Source organism: Pseudophryne corroboree, chromosome 2, assembly GCF_028390025.1.
Source record: "Pseudophryne corroboree isolate aPseCor3 chromosome 2, aPseCor3.hap2, whole genome shotgun sequence".
Classification (NCBI taxonomy): Eukaryota; Metazoa; Chordata; class Amphibia; order Anura; family Myobatrachidae; genus Pseudophryne; species Pseudophryne corroboree.
This window is the reverse complement of record NC_086445.1, coordinates 216,577,217-216,600,189: the sequence shown is the minus strand read 5'-3', so window position 1 is coordinate 216,600,189 and position 22,973 is coordinate 216,577,217. Positions and strand designations below refer to the sequence as shown.

Sequence of the window (22,973 nt, the reverse complement as noted above, 5' to 3'; positions counted from 1 at the left end):
TTGCGGAGGATTCCGCTCCCACAGATCCACTCTGGTATCCAGCGGTGCTGGGTAGGAGTAATGGACTAGTGGATTTTGGTTGTCCTTTTATCTGGCGGTTTTTCCGCGCATACTTCAAGTTTGGTTAGTTAGCTTGTTGCCCTTGGCCTGTTGTAGTCAGAGGTCCTCTTGTCATCATCCTGCCTCGGATTTCCCTTTGTCTCTCACTAAGACCGGGGGGCACCGGAGTTGGGCAGACATAATCCGCCTTTCAAACGTGGCTGCCAGGGGCTCAAGAAACCATAGTCTCGCAAGGGATTTCCGATAGCACGGGTGAGACAATAGAGTTAGGGCGCCAGGGGCAACTAGTCTTTCCTGCTCCCGTAACCAGCATTCCCTTCCAGTACTCTGGCCATTGTCATAAGATCTCCTCCGGTCAGGAGTACTGGAATCAGAACATTATTACCGGCCAAAACCAAAACTTAAAATTAAACAGGGTTTGATTTTTTCCTTATTCCGTTTTGTAAGAGTTATCGGCCTCATGAATCCCACAGGTTTAGGGCCAAATCCTGGTCAGCTCCTAGTCAGCCAGATTCAAGAACTTACTCAGATGGTTCAGGATCTTTCCCTGCGGGTGAAGTCGCAGGAAGATCTTTTACGAACTTCCCCGAGGGTAGTCCCTGAACCAAAAATGCACTTGCCTGACCGTTTTTCTGGTGATAGGAAGGAGTTTTTTAATTTTAAAGAATCCTGTAAACTTTATTTTCGTTTAAGACCGATCTCCTCAGGTACTGAATCTCAGCGGGCTGGAATCATTATTTCTTTGCTCCAGGGGGATCCTCAGACCTGGGCATTTGGTTTAAAAGCAGAGGATCCGACATTGTTGTCAGTCGACGCTTTTTTGGGGTCTTTAGGGCTTTTGTATGATGACCCTGATAGAGAGGCATCCGCTGAGAGTCAGTTACGCGCTCTCAGACAGGGTAGAAATCCTGCAGAGGTTTATTGTACAGAGTTTCGCCGTTGGTCGAACGACTGTGGCTGGAATGACCCAGCCCTGCGCAGTCAGTTTCGCCTCGGCTTATCTGAGTCTATAAAAGACAGTCTCCTTCAGTATCCCACTCCTGAGACTCTCGATAAACTCATGGAGCTTTCTATTAAGATTGATCGACGTCTCAGAGAGCGGAGGACTGAAAAAGGAGCACCAGTCAGGACTACTCCATGTGTATTTTCCATTCCTGAGGACGTAGAGGAGCCCATGCAGATGGGTCTCTCCCGACTGTCTCCAGAAGAAAGAGCCAGAAGGCAAAACTCTGGTCTTTGTTTGTACTGTGGGGGTAAGGGACATTTTGCCCGTAATTGTCCGAACAAGTCGGGAAACGCCTCGACCAAGTGAATTGTGTTCACTTTGGTCTGCAGCTTATCTCCTCGAATAACTCCCTTTTAGTCCCAGCTAAAGTTTCCTTTGGCAGCCTCAGTTCTTCGGTGTCGGCTTTTGTCGACAGTGGAGCTGCAGGGAACTTTATGGACTTAACTTGGGCCAAGGCCTTAGGTATTCCTCAGTTAGCCTTGGGTAGGTGTATCACCATGCATGGTTTAGATGGGAGTCCCTTGTCCAATGGGGTTATTTCCCTCTGTACACCTCCTGTACTACTTACGGTAGGAGCTCTTCATTCCGAAAAGATCGAGTTCTTCCTTATCCATTGCCCAGCAGTTCCAGTGGTTCTGGGTCACCCTTGGCTGGCCTTTCATAATCCCACCATTGATTGGCAGTCGGGGGAGATTTCACAATGGGGTACCATCTGTAATAAGGAATGTATTACGTTTCCCGTTAGAATAGATGCTGCCATTCCCGAACCCATTCCCGTGGAATACCAGGACTTTGTTGATGTGTTTTCCAAGGGCAATGCGGACATTCTGCCTCCCCATTGGCCTTATGATTGTGCTATTGAGCTAATTCCCGGTGCCACATTGCCAAAGGGAAGGTTATATGCTTTATCCGGGCCAGAAACTGCGGCCATGAATGAGTATGTTAAGGAGAGTCTAGGGAAAGGATTTATCAGGCCATCTAAATCCCCTTTAAGTGCAGGCTTCTTCTTTGTGGAGAAAAAAGATGGATCACTCAGACCTTGCATTGACTTTAGAGCCCTGAATAAGATCTCAGTTAAAAATACTTATCCTCTGCCGCTGATTTCTGTCCTCTTTGATCAGCTGCGTTCGGCTGTGATTTTTTCTAAAATTGACCTGAGGGGAGCATATAACCTCATCCGAATCAAGTCTGGAGATGAGTGGAAGACGGCTTTCAGTACTCAGTCGGGTCACTACGAGTATCTGGTGATGCCGTTCGGCTTGTCTAACGCTCCGGCAGTTTTCCAGGATCTCATTAACGATGTGCTCCGTGACTTTCTAGGAAGATTCGTGGTCGTTTACTTAGACGACATCCTGATCTATTCTGACTCAATTGAACAACATGTTACCCAGGTGCGTCAGGTTCTTCAAAAATTACGTGAAAATCATCTATATGCCAAGCTGGAGAAGTGTGAGTTTCATGTCACGGAGGTATCCTTTTTAGGGTACATTATTTCCCCTCGGGGATTCTACATGGAACCTAAGAAGCTCCAAGCCATCCTTAGTTGGGCGCAACCCACCAACTTGAAGGCAATTCAGCGCTTTTTGGGGTTTGCAAATTATTATAGAGGATTTATTCATTCTTTTTCCGACCTGGTTGCTCCCATGGTGGCACTGACTAAGAAGGGAGCGGATACTACCAACTGGTCACGGGAAGCTGAGTTATCCTTTCAGGCCTTGAAACAAGCTTTGTCTCAGCTCCAGTCCTCAGACATCCCAACCCAGAATTGCCCTTCATTGTTGAGGTTGATGCCTCGGAGGTTGGAGTGGGGGCTATCCTATCTCAAAAGGATCCGGAGTCTATGGAACTACATCCTTGTGCCCTCATGTCCAGGAAATTCTCATCCGCTGAATCCAACTACGATGTTGGTAACCGGGAGTTACTGGCTATTAAATGGGCTTTCGAGGAGTGGAGACATTGGCTTGAGGGAGCAACACATACCATTTCAGTATTGACTGACCACAAAAATCTTCAGTACATCGAATCAGCTAAGCGGCTGAATGCCCGGCAGGCTCGTTGGGCTTTATTTTTTACTCGTTTCAAGTTTATTATCACCTTTAGGCCAGGTTCCAAGAATACCAAGGCGGATGCCCTGTCACGCAGTTTTCTTCCAGTTCATAATAACAGTCCTGTTACTCCCATACTTCCATCTTCAGTCATTTGGGCAGGCCTCACACAAGATTTATTTACCCAGTTAAAGCAGCTTCAACATCAAGCTCCTGGAAATACTCCTGCTGGTCGTCTTTACGTCCGTGAGTTTTTGAGAGCTACTGTTTTGACTGAATTTCATGATAGCAAAGTTGCCGGGCATCCGGGGATCTCTAAGACTTTGGAATTAGTCTCCCGCTCAGTATGGTGGCCTGGTCTTTCTAAAGACATTAAGGAGTTTGTTTTTTCTTGTCAGGTCTGTGCACAGCATAAGGTTCCCCGTTCCTTGCCTATCGGGCAACTTATGCCCTTAAATGTTCCTCTCAGGCCATGGTCTCATATTTCCATGGATTTTGTGGTAGACCTCCCTCTGTCAGCCGGATTCTGAGTCATATGGGTGGTAGTGGACCGTTTTAGCAAGATGGCTCATTTCATTGCTCTTCCCCGACTGCCATCTGCCCAGGGATTGGTTGTTTTGTTTCTCCGCCATGTTTTCAGACTTCATGGGTTGCCCACTGATATTGTTTCTGATCGGGGTCCACAATTCATTGCACAATTCTGGAAGTCCTTTTGTGCCTCATTAAAGATGAAATTGTCTTTAACATCCGGTTACCATCCCCAATCCAACGGGCAGACCGAGCGAGTTAATCAATCATTAAAACAGTATTTGCGTTTGTACTCAGCCAAACTCCAGAATGATTGGTCCGAGTTTCTTCCTTTGGCGGAGTTTGCTTACAATAATTCTTGTCATTCCTCCACTAATGTGTCTCCATTCTTTTCAGTTTTTGGTTTTCACCCCAGAGCTAATTCTTTTTTTCAACATTCTTCTGTTTCCTCGCTAACCTTAACCTCTCATCTCAGAGTTATTTGGAAAAAAGTGCACCTTGCCCTCAGAAAAGCGGCATTTCGAGAGAAAAAATTTTCGGACAGGCTCCGACGTCCTTGCACTTTTAAGGTGGGAGACAGGGTATGGTTGTCGACTCGTAACGTTAGACTTCGACAAACCTCAGCTAGATTGGGCCCCAAATTTATTGGACCATTTCATATTATTAAAAAAATCAACCCAGTTGCTTTCCGGTTACGTTTACCAAGAGCTCTCCGGATCGGAAATACGTTCCATTGCTCCCTGTTGAAACCATACGTTTCTTCCAGTAGATTTCCTCGGAAGATCTCTCAGGGGAAATCACCAGTAGATGTACAGGGACAACAGGAGTTCTTGGTGGAGAAGGTTCTCGATTCCAAATTGTCCCGGGGTCGGCTTTATTTTCTGGTGCACTGGAGAGGCTATGGTCCAGAGGAAAGGTCTTGGGTCCTGGATAAGGATCTCCATGCCCCGAGGCTCAAGAGGGCATTTTTTCGGGAATTTCCTCGGAAACCTGGCTTTAGGGGTTCCTTGACCCCTCCTCAAGGGGGGGGGTACTGTTAGGCGCCGGGGTCCGCTCGTCGGTGCGGCCCGGCGCCTAGCAACCAGGGACGCCGTGCGCGTACAGCCGCCGGCTCCCTGGCAACGCTAGACGCCGGGCGCACGGAGCCGCACGGACCCTAGCAACGGGGACGCCACTGGCGGACCGCGTTCCCCGTTGCTGGGTCCATTTAAATTAGTAAGGGCACCTGTTTCCTGGCCGTGCAGCAAGGCAGCTGCACGGCATTCATGCAATCAGCACTGGCAGCAGTTGATTGGAGGGCTTCGGTTTATATGCTCTTGCAGTGCCTCACACAGACGCCGGTAATAGCTTCCTGCATGCTGTATCTGTTTGCTGAGAGTGTTTCCAGTCCTGCTGTATCCGGTCGTTCCTGTCCTCAGTTGTCCTGCACTCGGAAGTCGTCATCTGTTCCTAGAGTCCTGACTGAGCACCGTTAAACATCCAGTGGTGTTCGTGAGTCGCGGCGTAGCCGTGTGTTGCGGCTTGGCCGCTTTATTACTTATTATTTATTATTTGTGTTTCGGAGCTTTTGCGGAGGATTCCGCTCCCACAGATCCACTCTGGTATCCAGCGGTGCTGGGTAGGAGTAATGGACTAGTGGATTTTGGTTGTCCTTTTATCTGGCGGTTTTTCCGCGCATACTTCAAGTTTGGTTAGTTAGCTTGTTGCCCTTGGCCTGTTGTAGTCAGAGGTCCTCTTGTCATCATCCTGCCTCGGATTTCCCTTTGTCTCTCACTAAGACCGGGGGGCACCGGAGTTGGGCAGACATAATCCGCCTTTCAAACGTGGCTGCCAGGGGCTCAAGAAACCATAGTCTCGCAAGGGATTTCCGATAGCACGGGTGAGACAATAGAGTTAGGGCGCCAGGGGCAACTAGTCTTTCCTGCTCCCGTAACCAGCATTCCCTTCCAGTACTCTGGCCATTGTCATAAGATCTCCTCCGGTCAGGAGTACTGGAATCATAACAGGTAGCTCAACTGGTACAGGAACTGGTGTTTATGAATAAACATTCTGGGATTGCATGGCAATGCAGAATATGTTGGCACTGTAAGTATCAAAAAATAATAATACAAACGATTATGATGTTGATATATTAATCACTTGCCTGGCATGGTAACATCATTTGCAACCACACCAGGCAGTATGATATCTGATCTGGTCGCAAATGATGCAACCAGTCAGATTATCAGATACACAGTGTGGGAAGCGGCAGAAAGAGAATCTTCCCGCTCTCAGAGGGTATTTCCGGTCCCTCTGCCTCCCTGCACTCTGTCTCTTCTCCAGTCTCTGCTGTGCTGCCAATCACTATTGATCAGTCAGCATGGCAGGACCCCACCCCACCCCATCAGCTACATACATTAGAATCCCCCGGCTAATGACTGCAGCCAGTGTCCGACTGGGACATGAAGGGCCCACAGGGGAAATGCAGTGGTAGGGGTACATGCTTATGGGTGTGGCCCAAGCCGTTTCTTGCGGCGGGCGAGGCGTGCCATCGCACAGGGCGCCTGCCCCGGCTCTTTTGGTGGCTGCTGGTGCTCCCCCTCCGCCCCGTCATTACTACTCCGCTCAGGGGGCGGAGTTTCACGTAATGAGGTGTTTGCATTGTGACTTCACAACGCAAATGTGTCATTACGCAAAACTCTGCCCCCAAGCGGAGTACTAATGACGGGGAGGAGGGGGAGCACCGGGACTGACGGAGCAATGGGCGGGAGGAGGAGGGAGATGCTGGCCGGCTGGCGGCGTCTGGGCAAGCGCTGTAAAGTAAACACCCCTTAAAAGAGCACTACACAGCCCTGGCAACTAGCGCTACACATACGATTATGACACCCGCCCCAGAGCATGAGACCCCTGGCAACTAGCATGGATCCCAGAGCATGAAACTCCTGGCAACCAGCATGACACCCAGCGCGTGAAACCCTTGGCAACGAGCAGGTAATTTAAAAGTAATTAGAAGCTTTACTGTAGGGCATAATGTATCAAGGGCATTGCGGTGTGTGGCAAAATGTGGTGCAGGGGGCATTACTGTGTGGGGCTTAATATGGTGGAATTTCTTTTTTTTCCCTGTGGTGGCCGTGATCTGTTGGTGCAGGGTCAAAAACTGGGGTGTAAGGTAGTCTTTTCAGGCTAGACTACGCCAATTTTAGCCAGACCATGCCCATTTCAGCAAGGCCACACCCCCTGCATATAAAAAAATAGTACTTTTTATATCTGGGGTGATAGTATTTTTTATGTCAAAGGGGGATGGGGGCATTTTTAAATCTCGCAATGGAAGCCAAATTGGCTAGAACCAGCCTCCAGAGAAACATGACTAACCATTAAAGAGAGCACTGTTTGGCCCCCTCAATTAATAGATAAAACAAATACTGCTGGTACATGCATGATAATGTGCCAGAGTAATAACAGAAATATACTAGAAAAATACACCATAGTCCTCTGCAGTATAATGTAACATACTGTATGTATATATGTCTATACTATATATATATATATATATATATATATATAAAATTCAGGTGCAGTTTGGAATCTGAATCCTAGCGGAGGGTAGTGGGCTTTCAGCCAGTGGGGCCCCTCTGTACCCATGTGCCATGTTGACCAGTCTGACTCTGTCTGCAGCTGCTGGTGCTGGGGAAATCAATGTCTTGATGGTCACAATGTTCCATGTGTTCCAATGGTGACAATCCAATGTTCCGATTTTTTGGGGAAAACACTATTTTTATTTTTTTATACAAATATAATTATTTTTATAATTTTTTTAAAGAAAATAATTTCAGATAAGTTTAAATACATGTTCTTCTCCTAATTCACCCATAAAAAGCAGACAATTTCTGAGTGGTTTTTAGAAAATAAAATTTGCCAGTTAAGTGGTAAAACATCTTGGATCACTTCCAGTAATTTCAAATATTTTAACAAGCAGATGGTCCTATATGATCACCACCATCCACAAACAATACAGTTTCTTAAGTATGCTGTCTAATGCCATGCCGGATATAAGGACAGTGACGCGATTCATGCAGAATCTTGTCATCGTAGCCATGCCTCCCACTGTATGGCCATGATGGTGCGATTGTGCAGCCACGCCCCCACTTACAGTCTCTCATGCCGTGTCACGACCCCTATGCAAAGTTATGCCCCCAGCATCGCCCACCAGTGAGTTGACCTGGATATCCCATCCCGGAGGTGGCAGCTGGAAAGTCATCAACTATGCACATAACCAAACGTATTAAACTCCTGTTATCCTATAGATTGTAAACTTTCAAGCAAGGCCCTGTAATACCTAGTTTAGTTTTATTACTGTGTTTTTTTGTCAACTGTAAGTGCTACAGAATATGCTGGATTTATATAAATACATTTCCATAAATACTGTGAAGGCAAGAGTATGATATCTGCTTTTGAGATTACTTTTAAGATCATTTCTATGTACCTGTATTGTAGTCATTAAGATGATTTTTATTATATTTGAGAAATGTTCTTATTATAACCACTTAACTGGCTAATATTTTTCCAAAAATGTCCTCAAAATTGTTGATTTTTTATAAACCTCCTATCGGCTGATGACAGCCCAGTGTACACATCATGATAATCAAAACCATACCTTAATAAAAGAAAGACTCAGAGACTTACATTTGGTAGAACTTGTTGTCAATTTGTTTAAATGACCGAAATGCTTTAATAGCTGTAAGAATGAAATTAAAAGTATGGTGGCACAGAAAGAACGGCTAAAATCATTTCAAACCCCCCAAACCCCAACACCACTCAATCAAAACAATCCACTAATCAACTAACACCACAAAGGTACCCGCTCAACCTCCTAACTTGACTACCCACCCGGTAGGGTGATGAGGCTGCCCCCGGTAAGGTGGTCCAGCAGATATAAACAGTCAACGAAGGAGAGCGCACCTAAAACCAAGAACCAATCAAACTCTAACTGAGATCCGCACAAAAAACAGGTAACCCGCCGTTCTTTCCCGCCTAACAATAGCCAACAAAAACACACTAAAATAACACCAAACAAAAAATACACAAAGGGAGGGAGGGAGGGTGGGAAGACAAGAACAAAAGAGAATGACTCCACCCCTTAAGATTCAAATCAAATCTAAACCTTACAAACCTATAGGTCAACCCTATCACCTGATGCCCTACACAGGCCCGCCCCCAGCCTCCGAGGTTTAACCCACTCCATTCCCATCCTTGTAATTTCGCTTTTAATTATTAAATAATGTAAATAAGAGCTATTTAAACCAGATTCAGTATAATTTTTGTTTAAATATATATATATATATATATGCAGAATTGTTAAAAAAAATATCATACTGAATACAGGTCAAATAACAGTTGCTGCAAGATCAGATTCCAGCAGCTGCCGCCAGGCCCCTCTGAGACAGTCGCATCAATTGCGACAGCATCAGGGACAGCCCAGGCAAGTGGTTAATTAATATAGTGGTCACTAGAATGCTATCTGCATAGTACAAAGATTGCTGGAAAAGGGTTGTTGAATACTAATCGGAACAGGCCGTGTTATTTTTCATTATAGCACTTGGACAACATTTTATATTTCATTGGCTACAGTATATAAACTTACTGTATTCACACATTACAGAAAACACTCTTGCATGGCTTACATAACAAGTACATTAACTTTAGTGAAAACATTTCATGAAGACCAACACACAAAAATGTTTGTCAGCGTAACTCACTTGCAGTTTGGAGTTTGTTAGTTGGTGTATCCATCAATGAGGGGCTGCTCACATCTTTCAGTAAGCCATTGACACTGGCAGATGGACCACAGGCAGAAATAGCTCTTGGAGGTCTTTTCCCAGGCACCTTTACTGTGGTTCTCAGAAGATCCATCTCCTTCCCATGAGTGCTGTGCAAATAGTCCTTTAAACATAGATACAATGTACATGTCAAAAAACAATCATTCATTCACTAACACAGAAGGGAGGGAGGAGAAGGGTCCAGTGAATGATAGGTAGAGGGAAGAGTGGCATGATATATTGTAAAAAGTGCTTCATATTCTGGAATTGAATGTGGGTTTTTGACTATATTAAATGTATGAAGTTAGTTCAATATATAGGCAAATGCCATTGATACAGTTTATTTCCTTGTGGGTTCTATTGCAGTTCGGACTGCAAATTGTATATGGTGCCTGACTGGTTATAAACGGAGTCTAGCCTGGCCCAATTTAAAATTGCTTAAGCACTGATGTTTCCAAGACTATAATTTCAAAACTTGAACGAAGAAGAGTGTTGATGACGTGAGTTTTGTGTAAGGACGCTCTCACTGCTGTGCCACATCTTACCTAGCTCTTCAAACAACTACACTTCCTGATTTCAAATGTGATTAAACATCAACGTCTCACGGGAAATCAAATACATCAGGTGTTCCAGCCCCCAATGACGCATGGCTAGAAAGCACTTCAGAAGATTAACTAAATGATTTCTCTCTTGCCCATATTTTATGCTTATGTAAAGGTGTCAGGTAAGCAGGAAGTATTGCTCTGCTACTATGCAATGCAGGGATAACAACTAAATGATTCACTCATCAGCAGTGGGGTACATCAGCATGAAATGCTGCTCTATCCCCTAATCTCACTCAGCAGTACACTGCCAAATGGACCTTGCAATGTAATATGATTGGGAGAAGACAGAGATAACAATCAAGCCCAAATATGGCTTCGTCCTAGTGAGAATATCACATTTAGAACCACAGGAAACAGAAAGATTTTCAAACAAGCAATTTTATAAGAATCCTGTAACTATCTATAGAGATTACAATTGCATGGTTGTTAGCCACTGGGAAAGAGATCTGGCCATACTAGTGATTTTATATTTGTAGTATTATAGCATATTGGTAGAAAGTAATTGTGCTCGGAGACTGGGTATACATTATGTTGGATAAGCTATTCTGAATAAAAGGCAATTATTCCAAATGTCTACTACTGTAGTTCATATAACATTTCTGCATCACAAATCATTTAGCAAAACACAAAAAAAAGTTGTTGAACTGTGTGAACTAGTTTTTTGAACTGTGTTATGTAAATGGTTATTGTTAATCCATAGTGTTTCAGCTCATATGACCAGAGAAATAACATTCGTTGTACAGAATTACTGACTACTGTATATGTTTTACTAACAAATACTGTATATGTATTCTTTGCTCTACAGATATGCATCTAGCTTGTGCTAATTGTATGCACCATAGCAGCTTTTCACAGATAGGGCCGGATGTAATGACGCCCAAGTTGGGTGGCCGTGCAGGATGTTTTTTTCAAATGAACAATAATTTACAAGGCTAAATCATGCCATGTAAATGATTGCCCCTTTAAAAAATGTTTGAGTTTGGCCGACATCCCTCATGGGCGCCAAACTTGGGTGTCATTACATCAGGCCCAAAGACTGAGTCCTGAAGACACTTACATTAATGCTGGGATGGTAGAGTAACATTCCATTGCTTGTCAGTGTCACATACTTCTTCTTCCATTCCTTGTTCAGCGAGTTGCCGCTACGTTTCATAAGGAAGCTCTGAAAATGAATACAGCAAGGGATGATGTGTAGTTGGACATTGCAGCATACTGTATGTTAGAGAATAGCATTTGTTAATCTCTGCATTAAAGGATTTGTGCTACTCTTGACAATATAGTAGTGCAGGAGTCGGACTGTGCGTAAGGGGCGAAAGTGGTTGTGACGACTCTCTCCCTTCACAGGACATACCTTAAATGTATTTTTTTATTACGTCCTAGAGGATGCTGGGGTCCACATTAGTACCATGGATCTATAGACGGGTCCACTAGGAGCCATTGGCACTTTAAGAGTTTAATAGTGTGGGCTGGCTCCTCCCTCTATGCCCCTCCTACCAGACTCAGTTTAGAAAATGTGTCCGGAGGAGCTGGTCACAGCTAGGGGCGATCCATAGGAGTTTTTCTAGTTTTGTTGTTTTTTTTATTAGAGTTAGGCACAGGGAGGCTGCTGGCAACAGCCTCCCTTCTTCGTGGTTCTTAGGGGGGGAGTAGTGTCCAACCTTGAGAGGTTAATGACCACTATCTCCGCTGACAGGACACTGAGCTCCTAAGGGTGATGATCGTTAGCCGCCCGAGGCGACCACTCACTTCTGCAGCATGCCGCCACCCCCTAACAGAGACAGAAGATTTCAGTGGCGAGTGAGTCACCGGCCCCCACAGCAAGCGGGAAGCCGGTGTGAAGATGGCAGCAACAGGGTGGGAGCGCTGTACTAACTGAGCTCCGGAGGCTCAGTGGTACGCGGTACGGCGCTATGAGGGGCGCCCTGAGACAGCGCCTATACCCTACACTGGTCACCAAGGCTGTCAGCACATTTCCTCAGGCCAGTATAAAGAAGTGAAGAGCGGGAAGCAGCGCCATGTTCAGGGGGCAGAGCTTCTCCTCAGAGCGGACCCAGCAGTGTTCAGAACCATTTTCCTGCCTGCAGATCCAGTACAGAGACGCTGACAGGGAGAGCTGTCCCTCCAAGCAACTCCAGCTATCCTGTGCAGTACCAGGGGGTTGTAGAAGGGGGGAGGCTGTAAAATTACTGTGTAGTCTATTAAAGTACACAGTCAGCGCCAGGTAGTTATATATATCTACCTATGGAAGAGCTGTGTATGTGCTGGCTCCAAGCTCTGTGATTCTCTGTGGCAAACTTGGGGGGGAAACTGTGTCTAACAGTGTGTGTGTGTGTGTGTGTGTGTGTGTGTGTGTGTGTGTGTGTGTGTGTGTGTGTGTGTGTGTCTGTGTCTGTGTGTGTCTGTCTGTCTGTCTGTCTGTGTCTGTCTGTCTCACATAGCCATGTCTATGATCTGTGTCTTATGCTACAGAGGACATTTCCTCTCAGGAGGAATCCATTCCATGTACACAGGAATGTAATGTTTTGTTTTCAGATCCTTATTACTGAGCCTGAGTGGTTGACCTCTATTAAGGGGATGATCTCTCAGATCTCTAGTAGGGTAGCTCATACTGAGACTGAAACTCAGGTATTAAAGAAGTCTATGGCAGTTTGGTCAGGTTCTGTCCCTATTCCTTCAAAATCCCCTAACATATACCCACAAAAACATGCACTTGCCCAGATTATGCAAGATGACACGGATACCGACTCTGACACGGCTGACGGTGATGGGGATGTGCTGAGGGGGCGGCATCCCTGGCTAAGGGGGTACAGCTCATGATTGAGGCTATTAGAGATGTGGTAAACATTTCTGACACAGGAGGATAGAAAAAAATGGGAAAACCCACCCATAGTTGACGCATCTGTTTCCAGATTGTCAAAGAAGGTGGTTTTACCTGTCCCTGGGTCTACCATGTTAAAAGAACCGGCTGATCGTAAGATTGACACTGCGCTCAAATCCATATACACTGCTTCAAGGGTGGCATTGAGGCCTACTATTGCCTGTGCATGGATCTCTAAAGCTATAGTAAAGTGGTCAGGCACATTACTAGAGGACTTAGATACAATGGACAGAAGTGACATTGAACTGTTTTTACGTAACATACAGGATTCTGCGGGGTTCATGGTGGAATCCATGAAGGACCTGGGTATGCTGACTGCAAGGATATCTTCCATGTCTGTCTCAGCTCGCAGGGGACTCTGGCTACGCCAATGGTCTGCAGACGTGGAATCCAGGAGAAGTGTGGAGAACCTACCCTACACAGGTCAGGCTCTATTTGGGGAAGCATTGGATGCGTGGATTTCCACGGCAACCGCGGGTAAGTCACCTTTTCTTTCCTCAGCTAAGCCTTCTACGAAGAAACAATTTTCTTCCTCTGCATCGCAGTCCTTTCGGACCGCTAAGACAAAAAAATCCAAGCCTCCTACCACCTTCTTCAGAGGTGGTCGTGCAAAATCCAAAAAGCCTGCTCCCGCAGGCTCCCAGGACCATAAACCTGTTTCTGGTCCCTCAAAATCCTCAGCATGACAGTGGACCGCGAAGCCTGGAGGACGGGCTGGTGGGTGCGAGGCTCAGACGTTTCAGCCACGTCTGGGTGTCGTCTGGCCTGGATCCCTGGGTACAGGATATTGTGTCCCAGGGGTACAGACTGGAGTTTCAAGAACTCCCGCCTCACCGGTTCTTCAAATCAGGCTTGCCGGCTTTGATGACAAACAGGGCTATCCTTCGGGAGGCCATCCAAAAATTGGAAAAGTCAGAGTTCATTGTTCCAGTTCCACCTCATATGATAATGCAACACATGGATTTCTATTCAAACCTTTTCATGGTACCGAAATCGGATGGTTCAGTCAGACTAATTTTGAACTTTAAATTGCCAAACCCTTATCTGAGGGTGTTCAAATTCAAAATGGAGTCTCTGAGAGCGGTGATCTCAGAGTCCTCAGGTCTGGAAGAGAGGGAATTTTTGGTATCCTTGGATATCAAGGATGCGTACCTCCACATTCTGATTTGGCCGCCGCACCAGACCTATCTCAGATTTACACTGTCAGACAGTCACTATCAGTTTCAGGCACTGCCATCCGGCCTCTCCACAGCACCGAGGGTGTTCACCAAGGTGATGCCAGAGATGATTGTTCTCCACAGACAGGGGGTGAACATAATTCCATATCTGGACGATCTGCTGAGAAGGCATCGACCAGGGAGAAGTTGTTGCAGTCGATTGCTTTCTTTTGCTCAGGGAACATGGTTGTTGCAGTCGATTGCTTTCTTTTGCTCAGGGAACATGGTTGGATCCTAAACCTTCCAAAGTCACATTTGGAGCCGACAAGGAGATTGTCTTTCCTGGGGATGATCCTCAACATGGAAGTGCAGAAGGTGTTTCTGCCGGAGGAGAAAGCGTTGGTGATTTAAACAAATGGTCCGGGATGTCCTGAAGCCAGCCCGGGTATCAGTTCATCAGTGCATTCGTCTTCTGGGGAAGATGGTTTCCTCCTACGAGGCTCTACAGTATGGAAGATTTCATGCTCAATCCTTCCAACTGGATCTCCTGGACAAGTGGTCGGGGTCTCATCTACATTTGCACCTGCGGATTCGTCTGTCGCCGAAAGCAAGGATTTCACTACTCTGGTGGCTGCAGATGTCTCACCTTCTGGAGGGCCGCAGGTTCGGGATTACGGACTGGATCCATCTAACTACGATTGCAAGTCTCCGGGGATGGGGCGCAGTCACTCAGGGGAAAGCCTTCCAAGGAAGGTGGTCAAACCTGGAATCCGGTCTTACAATAAACATTCTGGAACTAAGGGCTGTGTACAACAGTCTTCTTCAAGCGGCAGATCTTCTGCGAGATCGAGCCATTCAAGTGCAGTCGGACAGTGGTGGCCTACATACACCGACAGGGTGGAACGAAGAGCAGAGCTGTAATGTCAGAGGTGACAAGAATCCTCCTCTGGGCAGAAAGGCACGCGCTGGTGCTGTCAGCAATCTTCATTCCGGGAGTAGACAACTGGGAAGCGGACTTCCTCAGCAGACACGATCTCCATCCAGGAGAGTGGGGCCTCCACCCGGAGGTGTCCACGGAGGTGAAAAATCTTTGGGGTGTACCTCAAATAGACATGATGGCCTCCCGTCTCAACAAGAAGATTCAGAGGTATTGTTCAAGGTCAAGAGACCCGCAAGCAGTGGTAGTGGACGTCCTGGTGACTCCGTGGGCGTTCCAGTCAGTGTACGTGTTTCCTCCTCTTCCACTCATTCCAAGGATTCTAAAAATCATAAAGAGAACAAGAGTTCAGGCAATCCTCATTGCTCCGGACTGGCCAAGAAGGGCTTGGTATGCAGATCTTCTGGATCTACTGTTGGAAGATCCGAGGCCTCTTCTTCTTCAGGAGGACCTTCTGCAAAAGGGGCCGTTCACTTATAAAGACTTACCGCAGCTACATTTGATGGCATGGAGGTTGAACGCCAGATATTAGCTCGGAAGGGCATTCCGATCAAGGTAATTCTTACCCTGATACGGGCTAGGAAAGGAGTTACGTCTAAACATTACCATTGCATTTGGAAAAAGTATGTGTCTTGGTGTGAATCCAAGAAGTTTCAACTGGGACGGTTTCTCCTCTTCCTGCAAGCAGGTGTGGATATGGGCCTGCGTTTGAGATCCATAAAGGTCCAGATTTCGGCCTTATCCATTTTCTTCCAGAAACAACTGGCTTCCCTCCCTGAGGTTCAGACTTTCTTGAAAGGAGTTCTGCACATCCAGCCTCCCTTTGTGCCACCTACGGTACCCTGGGATCTTAACATAGTACTGCAGTTCCTCCAATCGGATTGGTTCGAGCCTCTACAGGAGGTTGAGGTCAAGTTTCTCACGTGGAAGGCTGTCACTTTGTTGGCCTTAGCTTCTGCAAGGCGTGTGTCGGAGTTGGGGGCTTTGTCTTGTAAAAGTCCCTACTTGATCTTCCATGAAGATAGAGCTGAGCTTCGGACACGTCAGCAATTCCTTCCACAGGTTGTGTTGGCTCTTCATATCAACCAACCTATTGTAGTGCCAGTTGCTACTGACTCCTCAATCCCATCAAAGTCCTTGGATGTTGTAAGAGCTCTGAAAATTTATGTGAATAGGACTGCTCGTCACAGAAAATCGGACTCTCTGTTTGTCCTGTTTGATCCCAAGAAACTTGGGTGTACTGCTTCTAAGCAGACGATCTCTCACTGGATCAGGTTCACTAAGATCTGTTAAGGCCCACTCTACTCGTAAAGTGGGTTCTTCCTGGGCGGCTGCCCAGGGTGTCTCGGCTTTACAGCTTTGCCGAGCGGCTACTTGGTCTGGGTCGAAAACGTTTGCTAAATTCTACAGGTTCGATACTTTGGCCTCTGCGAACCTCAAGTTTGGTCAATCAGTTCTGCAGGAGCCACCGCCCTCTCCCTCCCATTCTGGGAGCTTTGGTACATCCCCATAATACTAATGTGGACCAAAACATCCTCTAGGACGTAAGAGAAAATAGGATTTTAATTACCTACCGGTAAATCCTTTTCTCGTAGTCCGTAGAGGATGTCGGGCGCCTGCCCAGCGCTTTGTTATCCTGCAGTGGTTACTTGATTTAGTACTGCTTTGTTCTTTGTTAAGTACTGCGTTATTACTTGGTTCAGTAATGTTGTTCAGCTGTTGCTGAGTTTTCAGGCTAGTTAGCTTGGTTTTCCTTGTTTGTGTGAGCTGGTGTGAATCTTGCCACTATCTGTGTATATTCCTTCTCTCGAAGTTGTCCGTCTACTCGGGCACAGTTTCTAGACTGAGTCTGGCAGGAGGGGCATAAAGGGAGGAGCCAGCCCACACTATTAAACTCTTAAAGTGCCAGTGGCTCCTAGTGGACCCATCAATACCCCATGGTACTAATGTGGACCCCAGCATCCTCTACGGTCTACGAGAAAAGGATTTACCGGTAGGTAATTAAAATCCTATTATTCATCAGCAAAGAAAACTTAACTGATAAAAAGATGTGAGATCGAACTGTCTAAGCAGCAATACGGAATTCTGTTCTGTCATGTACTTGGCAAAGCTACAAAACCAGCACAGGGCAAGGCAGCCCCGCATTCCGGGTCCTTCCCCCCTGCTAAAGGTGGTCATTCCGAGTTGTTCGCTCGTTGCCGATTTTCGCTATATTGCGATTAGTCGCTTACTGCGCATGCGCAAGGTTCGCAGAGCGCATGCGGTTAGTTATTTTACACAAAAGTTAGGTATTTTACTCACGGCATAACGAGGATTTTTCATCGTTCTGGTGATCGTAGTGTGATTGACAGGAAGTGGGTGTTTCTGGGCGGAAACTGGCCGTTTTCTGGGCGTGTGTGAAAAAACGCTGGCGTTTATGGGAAAAACGCGGGAGTGTCTGAAGAAACGGGGGAGTGTCTGGGCGAACGCTGGGTGTGTTTATGACGTCAAACCAGGAATGAAACTGACTGAACTGATCGCAATGGCTGAGTAAGTCTGGAGCTACTCAGAAACTGCTAAGAAATTTCTATTCGCAATTCTGCAAATCTTTTGTTCGCAATTCTGCTAAGCTAAGATACACTCCCAGAGGGCGGCGGCTTAGCATGTGCAATGCTGCTAAAAGCAGCTAGCGAGCGAACAACTCGGAATGAGGGCCAAAATGCGAGCGCATCGCTAAACAGCAGTTGGTTTTTATGGGCGGCCAGTGTGCACAGATTTTAAAGCATAGTAAGCGCTGCAGACCATTTATGCAAGGTTCTCAGGGCCCCTCTGATCCTCGGGGCCTGGTTTAGATGTCCCCTTTGACCCCTGCTGTTGCCGGGCCTGGACGTCATGCAGCAGCCGCAGCCCGCCACGCAAACGGTCCGGACATGTCACATCTCATTGTGGGGGTAATTCTGAGTTGATCGCAGCAGGAATTTTGTTAGCAGTTGGACAAAACCATGGCCCTCATTCCGAGTTGTTCGCTCGGTAAAAATCTTCGCATCGCAGCGATTTTCCGCTTAATGCGCATGCGCAATGTCCGCACTGCGACTGCGCCAAGTAAATTTGCTATGCAGTTAGGAATTTTACTCACGGCATTTTCATCGTTCTGGCGATCGTAATGTGGTTGACAGGAAATGGGTGTTACTGGGCGGAAACAGGCCGTTTTATGGGCGTGTGGGAAAAAACGCTACAGTTTCCGGAAAAAACGCAGGAGTGGCCGGAGAAACGGAGGAGTGTCTGGGCGAACGCTGGGTGTGTTTGTGACGTCAAACCAGGAACGACAAGCACTGAACTGATCGCAGATGCCGAGTAAGTCTGAAGCTACTCAGAAACTGCTACGAGGTGTGTAATCGCAATATTGCGAATACATCGTTCGCAATTTTAAGATGCTAAGATTCACTCCCAGTAGGCGGCGGCTTAGCATGAGCAAATCTGCTAAAATCCGCTTGCGAGCGAACAACTCGGAATGAGGGCCCATGTGCACTGCAGGGGGGACAGATATAACATGTGCAGAGAGAGTTAGTTTTGGGTGGGTTATTTTGTTTCTGTGCAGGGTAAATACTGGATGCTTTATTTTTACACTGCAATTTAGATTGCAGATTGAACGCACCACACCCAAATCTAACTCTCTTTGCACATGTTATATCTGCCTCCCCTGCAGTGCACATGGTTTTGCCCAACTGCTAACAAAATTCCTGCTGCGATCAACTCAGAATTACCCCCTGTATGCGCAGTGCGGCTCTTGGGCGAGCGCACACTGAACAGGGGCTTCAGTATGCGAACGCATCGCTGATGCATCTCATACTGAATTAGGCCCAGAATCTGTACAGACTGCTAATTTCTACAATATACTGTAAGTTTGCATTCTGTACATGGATTGTAGTCTTCTTAAATAGTGCATCCTACATTGGTAGGTAAACAGTGCAGAATTAGCACACCTACAAGTATGGCCTGGAGCATGTTAAGATGTGACCATTCCTTCTGATGAGAGACATATATAATCATATGTCCGCACTTACATTTCCACTTCCTCATGCTGGGAGGACGCATCAAATGTAAGTTCAGATTTGTTCAAAACTGGAACTATTTAGTGCAGGGATGTCCAAAGTCCGGCCCGACGGCCAATTGCGGCCCGTGCTCAAATTTCCACCAGCCCGCAGCCTCTGTGAAAGCTATTTTAGGGGCGTGGCCTGGCGTCTGAAGGCTAGAGAGTCGTGTCTCTGCTGAGCTCCTACAAGGGCTACCCATAAACAGCTAAAGCAGACATCTTCTCCCCGCTAAGCCCACTCTACTGCTCACCCGATATTGAGGAGACTTGAGGGGACTGTGCAGCGGAGCCGAGGAGTGTATAAACTCGCTCCTGCAGGCTGCGGCCTTCCCCTCCACCTTAGGCCAGGATCCGCAGCACAGCACAGGTCCTCGGGCATCCTGGACCACATGGAGAGACCCATCGTGATGTGAAGCGGCTAGCGGTGTCCTCCGCTAGATGTCCTCCCTCTGCTGGACCCCTGCTTCTGGCGTGGATTGGCAGCAAATGGCTGGCTAGTTTACTGTGCACCCCTGGGACTCTGCAGTGCGACTGGGATGGCACAAATGCGGCGATGGCCATCTTGAAAAGATCTGTGATCCTAATTTTATACTCTCCCCCATTAAACAATATATATATCAAGGTGCACTATTACTGGGACCCCCTCTTCTATATCTGTATAAGTGTGTGCTATATCTGGATCCTTTATAATTGACCACTGCCAGCCCTTATTTACATGTTATAAATACATGCTGTGCCATCCTGGCACTCTGACCATAATAACCAGGCACCCGATGACACCCTGCGGGATAGTGTTTTTTCCTGTCTTGTCGTTCTGATCAGGGTTGCATGTGTTATATATGACTCTTTTTACCATCATCTGAGCCTGGGAGCCCATTGCTGCAGCAAACAGTTGTCTTCTTCTCATACTTCTCAGTGGCTTCACAGCTCTACTTTCCTACTGTGATATAAAAAAAGCTATTTTATATTTCAGCAGACCTCTCACTGCATGACCCTTGTGTGAACCTTTCCTGCCCATTTCTAAAATGGCGTCTATAACAAAAAAAAGGAAAGTTGTCAGCGAGGGCCGTCGCTTCCAGGACAAGTGGAAATTGCAGCATTTTTTCTCTGAAATACGAAACAACTGTGTCTGCCTAATTTGCCAAGAGACTGTTGCTGTTTTCAAGGAGTTCAATATCAAGAGGCGAAACATGCTAACTATGATAAGCTAACTGGGAACAAACACAGCGAAAAATTGAAGCAACTGGAAGCTGATTTAAAGACACAGCAGTGCTTTTTCACAAGAGCCCGTGAGTCAAATTAAAATGCCACAAAGGCGAGCTACGAGGTGGCAATGCTGATTGCCATTCACGGAAAACCTTTTACTGAGGGTGAATTTATCAAAAACTGCGTGATGAAAATGGTGGAGAAAATTTGTCCTGAGAAGAAGCAAAAGTTTGCCAATGTTTGCCTGGCTCGTAACACTGTGGTACGGAGAATTGAAGACGTTTCATCTGATATTAAGAGACAGAGGCAAAAAGAGTGGAGTTTGACCTTTTTTCATTAGCCTGCGATGAAAGCCACTCAGTTACTGATTTTTTTTGAGAGGAGTGGACAATGAAATGAACGTGAGTGAAGAGTTACTTGACCTCCAGAGCCTTAAGGACTAAACAAAAGGAACAGATTTATTTGTTTCTGTTTGTTCCGCCGTAGATAGCATGAAACTACCATGGAATAAAGTCACTGGGATTATTATGGATGGCGCACCTGCCATGGCTGGCGAGCGAAGTGGATTATTAACCCTAGTCTGTAACAAAGTCAGTGAAAATGGAGGCAAAGCTATAAAACTTCACTGTATTATTCATATTCACCAACAAGTTCTCTGTGCCAAACATCTGAAATATGATCGTGTTATGAAACCGGTGATAAAGGCTATTAATTATATTCGCTCCAGGGCCCTGTGTCACTGCCAGTTTCAACAGTTTCTACTCAACGTCCAGGCTGAATACGGAGATGTTGTGTATCACAACGATGTAAGATCGCTCAGTCGATGACTGCAGCGCTCCTACTCTCTTAGGAAAGAAATCAGACAATTCTTGGCAAAAAAGAAACAAACGATGCCAGAACTATCTGATCCTGTTTGGCTGGCTGATTTTGGATTTTTAGTTGACATAACACGACATCTGAATGCACTGAACACGAGCCTTCAGGGGCAAAATGCAGTGGTAAGCCAACTGTATTCACACATCAAGGCCTTTGGGACCAAGATGCAACTTTTCCAAGGACAAGTTGCAGCCCAATACCACACATGTCCCATCGCTGCAGGAAATAATGACCATTTTTCCAGAGAATGATATCAGTGCACAAATGAGGAGGTATGCAGCAGACATCTCATCTCTGGCTGAGGAGTTTCAACAGCGCTTTCAAGATTTTGCAGCTATTGAAAAGGAGATCACACTTTTTTCCTCTCCTTTCTCCATGGTTCCTGATAACGCTCCAGACCAGCTGCGTGAGTACAAGACTAAGTGACTCTCACCTGCGTGACATCTTGCGCATCAAAACCACTGTCTTTGAGTCAGACCTGACCTATTTATGGCAGTCAAGATCTAAGTATCACCCTTCACATTAGAGCAGGTAAGAAAAGTTATTTGTTTAGTCTTCTGAGGTGATTAATGGTTCAAAGAATGTCAGGCTGAATGGTCAGCTCCCACACATTTTCACCTCACCAAATCTGTCCCTCTTTGCAAAAAGTTTGGACACCCCTGATTTAGTGATACAAGTAGTGTACACAGGAAAAAGTGAACAGTCGCCATATCAATCTCACTTACATACATGTGATTAGTTACTGAATGCATTATAGTCAATCACTACAAGCAGAGCCGGATTAAGAGGGGGGTCCCGGGGATAAATACCCCGGGCTCCCTTTTTTCAAAGGGCCCCCCGTCGCAGATCGGAACAGAGATCCGATCTGTGGTATTGTGCTGCACTCCCGGGAGCCGGTGCCACACGCAGCGGCAGAGCAGCTAAGCGATTGCTGTCCCTGGCAGCTCTGGCTCCAGGCTCCCGGCTCCACTGACCTGTAGCGGATTTACCACTAAACGACCAAGGCAGTCGCTTAGGGCCCGGGGGTACCATGGGGACCGCTGACCGGACTTTCATGGTGACTTTTCTGATTGCTGGCTACTCCTGGCAGGCAATTATTTTTGTCTGTTTCACTTCCCCGACTCCCGGCTAGCGCTGATCGGAAGCTGGCCTCAGCAGACAACCAGAGTGAACTAGAGGGAGGCCCCACCTCCAGTTGCTCAAAGCTCGGCGCGGGCGTCTCACTCTCACTGATGGTGACTGCCTGGGTAGCATACGTTTGTCTGGCGCCTGAGCCGACCCGCACCGCATCACCGCGGAAAAGGTCCCACTCCACCACCTGCCTCCTGAACTCTGGCCATACACGGATCCCCAGCAGCCTCTTCCGGATACACCAGGTTGCAGCAGCAGCCGGAGACTGAGGGGCTGCTTAGGAGGCTGCCGTTGGTGTGCTCAGGGCCAGGATTTACAGCAACCCCGGGTCAGTGTTTTCATACCCCAGCCCAGTGTCCCCCTCCCCTCAGCCCATTGCCCCCCAATCTCACAGACCCCCACCCTTTCCAATGTCTCCCTCTCCAGCCCAGTGTCTCCCACCATCTCACTCCCCCCACCACATCCCAGTGTCTCTCTCTAGCCCAGTGTCACCATCTCACCCCCCCACCACATCCCAGTGTCTCTCTTTGGCCCAGTGTCACCATCTCACCCCCAACCACATCCCAGTGTCTCTCTCTAGCCCAGTGTCTCCCACCATCTCACCCCCTACAGCCCAGTGTCTCCCACCATCTCACTCCCCCAACCACATCCCAGTGTCTCTCTCTAGCCCAGTGTCT

At 46.9% G+C, this 22,973-nt stretch overlaps 1 protein-coding gene across 2 annotated transcripts in view; it reads right to left on the bottom strand.

Moving 5' to 3' along the window:
* AGAP2 (ArfGAP with GTPase domain, ankyrin repeat and PH domain 2) overlaps positions 1-22,973 on the bottom strand; it is a 355,861-nt gene that overhangs the window by 45,437 nt on the left and 287,451 nt on the right. For both annotated transcript variants that reach the window (XM_063952311.1, XM_063952312.1), the window contains exons 10-11: positions 11,097-11,201; positions 9,375-9,558 (exon numbers count right to left, since the gene is read on the bottom strand). In XM_063952311.1, the coding sequence (XP_063808381.1) occupies positions 9,375-9,558; positions 11,097-11,201 (289 nt within the window). The remainder of the gene's footprint in view (positions 1-9,374; positions 9,559-11,096; positions 11,202-22,973) is intronic.